The 11,280-nt window shown below is 38.5% G+C and overlaps 1 protein-coding gene across 3 annotated transcripts; it reads right to left on the bottom strand.

Moving 5' to 3' along the window:
* Positions 1–450: 450 nt before the first annotated feature.
* Positions 451–9,992, bottom strand: pnpla2 (patatin-like phospholipase domain containing 2). Of its 3 annotated transcripts, none has more exons than XM_037107132.1 (10): positions 9,948–9,992; positions 9,423–9,637; positions 7,710–7,942; positions 6,730–6,795; positions 5,754–5,963; positions 5,552–5,612; positions 4,928–5,134; positions 3,708–3,840; positions 3,316–3,438; positions 451–1,861 (listed from the first exon to the last, which is right to left on the bottom strand). In XM_037107132.1, the coding sequence occupies exons 2-10, from the start codon at positions 9,607–9,609 to the stop codon at positions 1,549–1,551; spliced, it is 1,533 nt and encodes a 510-aa protein (XP_036963027.1). In that variant the 5' UTR covers positions 9,610–9,637; positions 9,948–9,992; the 3' UTR covers positions 451–1,548. The 3 variants fall into 3 exon arrangements, with proteins under 3 accessions (XP_036963027.1, XP_036963026.1, XP_036963025.1); XM_037107131.1 differs by lacking the exon at positions 9,948–9,992 and adding an exon at positions 9,773–9,941; XM_037107130.1 differs by lacking the exon at positions 9,948–9,992 and having other exon boundaries at positions 9,423–9,941.
* Between the last annotated feature and the right edge of the window lie 1,288 nt (positions 9,993–11,280).

Here is an 11,280-nt window from a genome sequence, read left to right as displayed (position 1 = left end):
TATTACTATACTCAAAAAACCAAAATAATTAGTCTGTCGTGAATACAATACTTTTTATGTTTTACAATCACAGCTTCTTATTTCTAAGCAGGATATAAAGAATACAATCACATAAAATAAAGGTGAATGAACCGCTAACTAATTTAAAGTAACTTTGTATATATATTTGTCACTGTCAAACTGAATCCAGCTGTACAAGAGCTACATTATTTCTGTGCTTTACACTCACAAGTCAGGCATCAACTGGGATTAATTGCCATTTTGCTGGGATCATTGGGAAGCCTCCCAAGAACGCCTTCAGGTTGCCAGCCCACTGTTTGGTTACTCTTACTGTTGTGTACTGTTCTCTGCCCTGTGCGCACTTTCCACTGTATGTCAGAGCTTTTCTGGGTAATGTGAGGATCATTGTTGTTCAACAGACCTCTAAGTGAAAACATTCATAAGCTGCAGTGAATGTCAAACAATTCCAGTTTATTTAATAATCACATAAATATTACTCCCGGCAACACTTTGACTATATGTTACATTCACTCGGTAGTTATTTCATTGAACATTAAGGCACAACTTGGGGCTCAAACATGCAGTTTCTTAGTACAGAGTGCAAGAGAAGTATTTAAAAAGGACAAAAACAAACTCAACTTACGTCAAACTGTACAGTGACATTAGAAGACAAAGTGCAATTCAGATCAAACTGATTATTTCATGACTAAAAATAAAATCACATTTTTGATTGACTGTTAAAATTTGGAATCTAAGTTACTGTTCACTGATTTTTAGGCAAAAATTAAATACAATGTAGATATAAAATCACATCTAAATGAGTTGAAACTCACGTAAATCAGGAATGAGAGAAAAGGCAAAGCAGTTTTTAGGTTTTTCATATAAATAACCGTAAAGACATTAACATTCATATAAACCTAGAAACATAAAGACAATGTTTTTTTTCACAATACTGCATTGACACTTGCATCAGATAAATGGAGTAACTACCTCTGACATCCACAGTTTCCCCTTCCTCAAGTCAGCATCCTCCACCAGAAGTAAGTTGGAGCTCCCAGCCGGATACAGCAGGAACACTGTGGTTAACTACTGGTCTGACTTCATTCCACTAAAAACATAAACACTCGCCTATTTTAACCGCGCCACTTCAAGTGCGCATTTTTGTATGTAACGTCCTGTAATTCAAGTTTGTACATGACTGTGTGAGCACACGTTTAAATGCTCCTCTGTAGACCTAAAGACATATTGTGTGCAAGGACTCACCCCATTGTTCTGTTGCTGAAGATTTACTTCAGTTTCAGGCATTAGTCAGAAATATTTAATACACGCTAAGTGTAAATATAGTAAACTAGTAGTAAATTATTATCATTTCCAACCCCTATGCAAAGAGGTTGATTAGATTATACAAGTTTCCCTGGCAGCTTTAAAATACCTAAATGTAAGGATGTAAACAGATGTAAAACTCTTATTAAATTATTTTCAAATGTTCCTTGATCTATAAATCAGTTTAGTGCTGACACAGCTGCATCAGAAACCTGTCAGAAGCCCTTAAGAGCTGCTGATGGTTGAGTCGGAAACAGGAGCAATATCGAGACAGCCTCTGTGCATTGTGAGGCCTTCTTGGTAGAGGTTTGATGGAGGGCTCTTATCTGGTGACATCGGTTTTGTTTTGAAGGAGCCCTGCAGGTCCATGTTGATGCACAGCACTCCAGACAACAGCTGCCTCTTGTACTGGTCAAGACGTGTGAAGACGTCCAGGACTGAAGAACTGCTCTCGTTCACCCAGGTAGGGAACAGGCTGGTGGAGCTGATCTGGGATGGGAGGGACCGGTAGTGGTGTAATTCCAGCTGACAGGAAAACCTGGAGTTGGTAAAAGCAGAAGTGTGAAAGATGAGGCTTGAAGCAGCTATAATAAATATTTTTATAACAATGTATCAATGGACAATTGAGGGGATCGCTCTTACAGAGAAGTATCATCGGAATCTGCAGCTAGGTTTACAGTCAGTTATACTGCAACTGTCTGTCCCACAACTTTACTGTTTTAGTTCACTCTCCCTGCGCTGATGGCCATAGCTGTAGCAGGCATTGAAAATGTGGGTAGTAAAATCAAACAGATGTCTGGGTGCTTCTCCCCCGACCAATGTTTAACACGGTAGATGTAATTTCCTTTATTCTTGTAACAGTTTGGTACTTTTATCAGGATGAAGAATTTGAAATAGCATCTGGAGGAAGTGTTTGGGCCCAGATCACATATTTAAAGATGTATAAAAGCTAGAAGAGCAAAAATCGATTTGACAATTCATAAATAGCTTTCTGACACACATCTGATACATACTTTGTTAGGCTAAAAACACATATGTATTTGCTAAAATTTCAGAGAGAAAACAACTTAAAATCCAACACATTGGAACATAAAATCCAATCAAATATCTAATTTCAGACAGCTTTTCAGCTAGAAAAAAAGAAGCGAACTTAGTGGAGCATTTAGCAGATACAGAGACAGATATCTAGCTCAGGAATAGCAGACTGCAAACAGAGCTACAAGAGAGTGAATACCAGACATGTGACTCAAGTCATTTGGTCCAAGTCACGAGAAAATCCCAGTCTTACCTGCAGGATCCACTTATTATAAAGAGAACAATACAAGGTATTAGTACCTGTGTAATAATAATACTATTGACCAATTTATCTAACCTGCCAAAAGTATGACAATTAACTGAGTTTGTGTTATCATTACTAAAATCCAGTGAAACAAATATAATCAAAGAAAACAAATAACAAAAGAGGGATTAATAAAATCTCTACACTGCAGTTTTAAAATGAAAACTGACAAGTTAAAGTCATTATGTCTCAGGTCAAATCACAAGTCTTTAGCTTAACTTAAGACCATGTTGAGTCTTAAATCATTTATTTTCTCTCAAGTCAAGCTCCAAGTCATCAAAAAAGGTGGCTTGAGTTATAATGTGTGGAGTCCACGTCTCTGGTGAATATTGGATTTAAATACATCAGGTGGCCTGTCCAAATTCATGCTAATGTTGACTGTCAATGAGCAAACATTTGCAAACAAGTTTGCCTTGTGGACGTAAAAGCTGATGATGTGTCAATGTTGTGTTCACATCTTGTTTTTGTCTCCCCCAAGTGGTCACAAAAGTCAGTCATTGCAGGGTCAGTCAGGTTGAAACCCTGCCATGTTAATTTATTAGAGATACCAGATAGCAGCTAAATTGTATTTAATGTATTCTGTAATAATTGGATGAAAGAAGCTGCCTGTGTAATTGCCGTCATCATATATAAATGGCAGAGACATCACCTACCTGGCAGATACATGCTGGGAAATGCTTTTGGAGGCCTGGCGAAGAACATGCTGTAGGACTTTTAATATCTGCTCTCGAATCCAACCAACATCCTCTTGTACATCTGGCAGCCACTCCAGAAGTCTACACAAGAGATAAACTGCAGTTAGTCGATCAGCAAAGAAGGCCTGGTCAAGTATTTTCAGCTATTTTACATGTTCAGCTCAGCCCCACTATTCAATTAAAATGTTGTAAAACTGTTTAAAATAGTGTAATTACTTTTGCTGTAAACAAGTGTTCATATAAGACCTGAGTAGACACACAAAAGTAGTACTGTACTGTACTGTACCATAGTACTATTTTGAGTGAAATAAGGAGGGAATTAGACCAGCTGTAATTAAGTTCTACAGTACCTGAGAGTCATGGACATGGCAGACTCCAGAGGGAGAGTGTAGGGGAGCATCAGGGCCGAGGCCATCCTGACAGGCAGCATGTTGCTCAGTGACTGCACCAGGCTCCTCCTCTCCATGCAGGCCTCAACCAGAGCTGCAGAGGGAGGCAAATCACGTTATATTAAATTAAAATGTTCAGTACAGTGAATACAACAGTCTTTCTTGTAAGCAAATACAGCATTTCTCTGTCAATGATACACAGAAGTTACAATCCAATCCATTTGAACGTAGGTCAAACTACCGAGTTATAGTACTGTTCCAATATTAACACATACCTGAGCAAACAATATTTTACTACTGACTTTTAGGCAGAATTATCTTTTACTTCTTATCTGCTCTTCAACTGCAGAAATGAAAGTGAGTTTCCTATGTTTATCTTGATGTTCGCTTTAGCTTGGCAACCCATCAAATTAAACATTGTGTCAATATCAGGGACGCAGATTTAAAACAATTTCTTTAATGGATAGTCAACTGCCCTAACAATGGATTGAAGGTTAATCATGAATAATATATGAATTAAGTTTGATATTTTCCATCAGAAAACTGTTTTAACCACTGAAACAGTTTTAGATACAGTTGAAATTAAGCTACTTGATTGAGGCTGACATCCGTTGGAGTCTATTTGTATTTTTTAAATGTCAAATTACAGGTGTTTTAATTAAACACAATTTTGTACTTTTATTTTTTGATATCATTTATTAAAACATATTAGTAAACTGTAACAAGATACTTTTGTTGTATTTGTGCCATCTGTGATTGTTGGTTGATGCATGTTTAATCAATTTAATTCTTAACTGCAATAATTGATTAGTCAGTTTAACATCTCCAGTCATTATGGTTACCATAGAAACATTCTCCATTGGCATTCATCTTCCTTTTTTTACTGCATTTATGTGATAAAAAAGGAGATATGATGTTACCCCAAGCCCGTTGTAAATGTGTGTTGTTGATGTTTTTTCCCACATACAATGGAAATCCACTGCTGCACACTGTGGATGGTGATAGAGGAATTGTTCTCTTACTTTTACAAATTCAGATAAACACAGATTAAAGCAGTGGTTGTTTCTCTAACCCATAAAATATTCACAATTCAGAGATACATATCTTTCAAGGACAGTGACGATAGACGAGCTATGAAATCATAAACTACTCCGTCTCATTGCATTTAGATGGTAAGTTACCTCTGTGCAGGGTTGGTGGAAGGTGTTCCATGAAATGCTCCTCTATTGAGGAGAGGCCATGAACAATTACTGCTCCCTCCTCCACATGTGGCTTTGCCTCATCTTCATCGCCTCTACTGTCTTCTTCACAACCGTTATAATCCTGACTTTCTGCGCCACTGGCTAACAGGGGTCTGTCCCTGAGAGGTCCGTTGAAATTAAGCAATTCTGAAAACAGAATTAAATGTGAAAGCATTATCATTATCTGTGATTAGCGTAATTATATCATATTTAAATCAATTGCTTATAATCAGTGATGCAATGTAACTAAGGACATTTACTCAACTAAACTTGAGTTTTTCCATTTTCCTGTTGTTTACTGCTCACATGTTTACTTCTAGTTTAGTTACTTCTTTTGATACAGATCGTATGCTTGCACCACAGCCAAAGGCAGCAGATCTCTGAATTAATGACTGATGATTATGTGCTTACAAACTGTCAAAATAACACATAAACCAACATAGAAGTCACCAAAATGAGTGCATACTATTATATTTTGACAAAGTATCAATCAGTCTGTGTTTAAACATTGAGTACATTGTGATTTTTTTGAGGGTTAGAAAAGAAAGTAAACACCTTTCTTACCATTTTTCTTCAAAAAATGCAGAGCATCTTTATATCCCTGCTTACACATGGCCTTCATAACCTGCACTCAAAACAAACACAAACACTTCATGAGTCAAGTGAGTTCACTCCAGTTCATCTCAGCTGATCAATTTATCTGAATACAAGACATCTCTGTGTTAGTGTGCGTATGGATCAGGAAGGCTGTAATCTGGTGACATACCATTGGGTCTGGAGGGAAAAGTGCCCTGGAGACTCTGTAGAGGTTGGTGAGGGTGAACTGGATGCTCGTGTTCGTGAACCGCAGCTCGTGTATGTTGGTGGAGGTGTCTCGTGGGCAGATGTCGCTCTCCCCAGAGAACGGAGACACGGTGATGGTGTTTTTCAGCTCGTACTGAGGCAGGTTGTCGGAGATTCCTCCATCAACATATCGCTGAATGATAAGAGATGCATATTAGCACCAGAGCAAAATTCAAATGACCGACCGTAAATCCTTTGAGGGGTCTGTTATCATGATAATAGTAACATCCTATCCTGGGAATTGATTCACGTTTTGTTTTCCTGGAAGCTGATGAACTTTTAAACCTGCAGCACGCATCAACAGATAAGAACAGAGTGGCATCAGTTTTGTTTTTAACTCGAGCCACTGAGGGTAGGAGAGGACGGAACAACCTTAATGCCTCTGCCAGCATGGTCACATCTGGCTCTGCCACTCTGAAAGTTTTGGTCACAGGCCCTGCATACACGCAAGCACATGTAAGCTCTTAACTTCCGTCACAGAGGCCACAAAGGGAGGGTTGGAGTGCTGGCATTGCTCAATAATGCTTCCTAGAAAACCTTTGTGCTAGAAACATGTCCAGCAAGGAAAAGAAAAAAAAAATAAAGTTCTACATTCCCCTTTCTACACGCGTGCCATTCAGAACAAACACATTCTTGAGGAAGGGGGGGCTCTGATGGGGGTAGTTACAAATGGAAAGAAGTGCCAAAAGCAACAACAAAAAACACACAATGAGAGGAAATACAGTACATGGTTCAAGCAGAGCAGCAAGGCGGCCTGATCATTACACTGCTACGGTAGCAATGACTAGCGTGCAGCTCTTAAGTTAAAATCCATGTGGGTAATTTTCCTTCATTAGACCAAATACAGGATATCAGCAACATTAAACAGTGCACTCTTGTGTAGTATTGAATCTACTCACCACTCCTTGCAGTGTGGGAGGAATGAGGCCACAATACACTGGGATGTAGGCACTGCAGACACATGCCTATTCAACACAAGAGATAACAAGAGACATTATGTATATATTTTTAAATTTCAAGATGGAATTAACTTGGATGAAATTTAACATAAAAAAAGAAGAAATCATGAATATATTATAAACTACAGCTGCAACTTTTTTGATAATCAATTTATCAAAAAAGGGTAAATTTGCTTATTCTAGCTTCTCAAATGTAAATATTTTCTGGTTTATTCTGGTTACTTCTCATGACAGTAAACTAAACTAAACTAATCTGTGCCTTATGGACAAAACAAGTCATTTGATGACGTCCTGTTTTTCTGACATTTTATGGACCAAACAACTAATTGTCAAGAAAATGAACGACAGATAAATTGTTAATGAAAGTAACTGTTTGTTGCAGCCCTATTGTAAGGCTAATAGAGTCTTTATTATATTGTTATTACAGTGTAAAACTACATACTTATAACTTACTTATAACACTGTTATGATGCAACGACCTGTCAGGATCTCAACAATTATTTTAAATATTAACTAATCTGCAGACCATTTTTTTTACATCAGTCGATTGGTTCGACAATAAAATGTGAAAATATATTGTTATAATTTTCCAGAGCCCAAGATGATGTCATCAAGTGTTTTCTTTCATCCAACCATCAGTCAAACACATGTCTATACACATATTCAGTATAGAAGGAAATAAAGCACATTCGAGAGGCTAAAACTAGAGTCTTTTCTCTAATACTTCATTCTAAATGTTACAGCTCTAAAATCAACAATCATATCTACATTACTGATAACCATGTGTCAAACTGTTGTCCCTAGAATACTGTGACATAATCGGTATAGCGGTATTTAATCAACAATATCCTGATATCTGATTTCATTCATATAAATCAACACTACTGCAAAATACTGTGTAAAACATACTCGAGACACACCTGCACCAGCTCCTCCTTGTTGTTGAAGTGTGACACCAGGACATTTTCTCCATCAGTCACTCTGGTAAGAGAGATACCCAAACGACCACTGGCCCGATGGTGGCAATCGGCTGGCAGGGTCCGCCGCAGCATGTGACGCACAATCTTCACCAGATTAAAGGAAGGATGCATGGGTCCGAGGAATCGCTTCCTCGCCTCTTTGGCAACATCGATGATGCTTGCCCCAGCCTCTCCTGTGAAGACATTAAGACGTTGTAAGATGCTGTAAATGATCAGACAAAGAGAAGGGAGCGAGGACGGAGGTTTATGGGATGAACAAGGTTCTTCATGCAACAGCTCCATCCATTTTACTTTATCCATTTTATGGGGTCGTGGGGGTTTTTGCTGGAGCCAATCCCAGCTGTCTCTGGGCGAGGGCAGGTTACACCCCTGGACAAGCATTTCAGTATCTTGCTCAAGGATACTTAGACATGCAGCTCAGTTCATCCCGGGGGAGCTGCGACCTTCCTATCACTAGCCGACCTGCTCTACCCGCTGAGCCGCCCATCTCACAGCTGCAATACCTAATTACAATGCAGTTAAACATATAAATCATGTGCTCAGTTTATGATCTAAATTATTAATTAACAAAGCAAACAACAAAAAATGTTTATGTTGTATTCAGATGAATCGTCTGTATACAAAGTAGTTAAAATTAGCCCCACTGTCATTAGCCACAACATTACAATTATTAATATAATAATAAGGCAACAATACATTAGTGTTGTTAAAAGTATCAAAATATATATATATACATTTTTTGTATTAGAACTGAATCAGTTTAAATGCACCACTACATACTATAGACCCACCTCCTCCAGAAGTGTATAAATGTCGATGCTGTTGTGATTAGCTCACAGCAAACAAGCCTTTATTATATTCATCCTTTCATAAAAATTAGAAAATGTATTTCCTCGATGTCGTGGCAATTTTATCCACGGGTATCGAATATGGTATCGTGACAACACTAGGCTATATCTGATTCTGAAACAGGCCGTTCCTCAGAAGGAGACGGCAACATTTACTTAAGGCACTTTCAAGGTGTTTGATGCTACGACTTGTTTACCAAAGTAACATTTTTAATGCATGACTTTTAATTGTATTTCTACACTGTGGCACTGCAACTTTTACTGAAGTAGAAGACCTGAGCGATATTTTCCACCACTGACACTGCTGTTGATGCAGCAAAAGTCCCCTCCTCAAAATGAGTTATTATTTTTATTTATTATTATTATAATGTTCGGATATTACAGTGTTTGACTTGATATTATATGACATATGTACACTTTTATTTTGTGTTTTGTGTGGATTTATGTTCCCCCCAAATAATGTGACATGTTGAATTTAATGTCCATGCACATATCTATGCACCCATATCCCAATATCACTAACTAATGTTGAGTAGTGTAATGATCCATCGCTATGGTAGATACAGTATATTGTCTGAGTGTGAAAAGGTTAATTCTGGCTGATAGTACTTACACAGAAGTGTATACTTAAGCAGTTTATAGCACAAGCAATTACAACTTTAAACTTGAGTGGGCACTATCCAGTTTTGGGGAATAAATTCAAACCAAGAATTTTAATATTTACAATATTAAACAGTGCACAGTGTCGCTTTAAGACTCTGAGGATAGAAATGGAAATACTATAATACCCCAAAGGAACACGTACCAAGACACACTCCGGTGACCAGAGCAGTGGCAGTGAGAGCTCCAGCAGACGCTCCATAGACGTGCCGGGCGTTCTGCACCAGAAAAGGAGCCTGTTCCAGCAGGCAGCTGGCCACGCCGACGTGGTAGATGCCGAGGAAGCCACAACCTGCGAACGAGATGTTCCAGGGCGAGTCGAGGGGAAACATCCCGGTCACCGTCACCAAAGTTCAACAGCTACAGAAGAAGTTAAAAAGTCCGCTGTTTAAAGCTCAATACTGTTTAAATGTCGTGAATGAAGTCTCTTTACATGCTGTCTGTCGGATAACGGACTTTACCGGCCAGTTAGCTGTTTTTGACTTTGTAGCTAACCTTAAAAGTGAGTCTTTCGCTGTAGGTGACGACGCTAAATTGACACAATACCAAAAATATATAAAATATCCCTTGTGTTCTAGCTAAACTCCGTTAAAAGTGTTCTAGTTAAAAACAGCCCTAAGCTTTTTAAATAGCTCCGTGCTGAACCACGGGGAGTTGTTGTTTCACCTACTTTGTCGGTGCGCGCTGAGAGGAGGTCGCATGCTGAACAGGTTTGACCAATCACAGTCGACAGCGCAAAGCAACTTGACCAATCGCAACGGAAACGGTTGATGGGATGACCAATCAGAGTCCGCACCATTGAAACACCCGAGAAGTCACCGAGCGGGCACTGTGACAGCTGTCATGTTCCCCAAACGGAGTACCGCGTGTTTGTTTTGACCTTTTTTAAGTGCATCTGCCAGTTTGTTTGTGTTCACATTTTTTGTTCATTTCCTCGACAATTAAACTATTGTAAACTATTACGAAACTCACAGCAGTTGTTATCATATGGAAGAATTTGTATCGATTGACTGTATTGATTGTTTTACAGCACAGGCGCGCAAGATTGTTTACAGATCGATTAAGACTGCGATAGTGCGCACTGATGTCAGCTATTGTTTATTTGTGACAGTGCTTTCTTTTTTGAGTGCAGAAAATCGTCAAAGCTTCTTTTTACAGCGTGAAAAAAAGAATAGAATAAGTCCTCATAATAAGGATGCCCACATGTGGCTCCAGTTACATAATAGTAAACGGAAGAGGGTTTCACAAGAAACAGTGGTGAAATCTCTTGCAACTGAAGAACATCCAACAATAAAAATAAAAAATCTTTTGTAACACTTCCTTGAATAAACTATTCGCAGAATTACACTGTAAATAGTCTTGGTTTTGGTGGGAATACACCCAGGTTCCTTAGAGAACATGTCCCATTGTTTTGCAATACACAAAATCTCAGCTTCAGGGGACTTTTATCATAGGAAAATGCACCACTAAACTATCAACCAAACAAGCTGACACAGAAAACCTGAGGGCAGGTAGTGATAAACCAGAGCAGGACTTAGTAGCTGTTCTTGTGGCTAGGCAAATAATGATCCCGCCATAAACAAACAAATAATAGTAACTTTACAGCTTCCGTGTCTCTGCCAGGTAGTTTAAAAATGGACAACTAAACATGTTATCCTGGCAATACATACGGTATAGAATTCCAGGAAACAGGAGGGCATGTTGATTTTAAATCTTTAGAGCAACATAATTGCATCACCATAAAAGCAATATATTTTTTGATTAAGGAAAGTGTTTGAATTGTTTTTATGTGCATAGACTGACTTTGATTCACTTGGATAAGTCATTCTGGCTGAGCTTTAAGAGAAGTGGCTCAAATTGACCACACAATGGCAGCTGCAGTGGAAGATTTCTGTGGAGAATTTTGTTATTGTACCCAAATGGCTCATTGAATCACTGTGTTCTGTTGACACAGTGTATCTGAATCAAACAAATACGTTTCTACACAAGTAAACGGTTTCCAC

This window comes from Acanthopagrus latus, chromosome 8 (assembly GCF_904848185.1).
Source record: "Acanthopagrus latus isolate v.2019 chromosome 8, fAcaLat1.1, whole genome shotgun sequence".
Lineage (NCBI taxonomy): Eukaryota > Metazoa > Chordata > Actinopteri > Spariformes > Sparidae > Acanthopagrus > Acanthopagrus latus.
Note: the sequence above shows the minus strand (reverse complement) of the source record. Positions and strands in the feature narration are given on the sequence as shown.

Bases quoted from the DNA above. Each gene is read 5' to 3' on its own strand.
- pnpla2 (XM_037107132.1), bottom strand. From the start codon at position 9,609: ATGTTTCCCCTCGACTCGCCCTGGAACATCTCGTTCGCAGGTTGTGGC. The intron at 6,796-7,709 runs GTGTGTCTCGAG...TGTGTTGAATAG, and splicing joins ACAAGGAGGAGCTGGTGCAG to GCATGTGTCTGCAGTGCCTA. The intron at 3,841-4,927 runs GTAACTTACCAT...CTCCCTCTGCAG, and splicing joins TCCACCAACCCTGCACAGAG to CTCTGGTTGAGGCCTGCATG.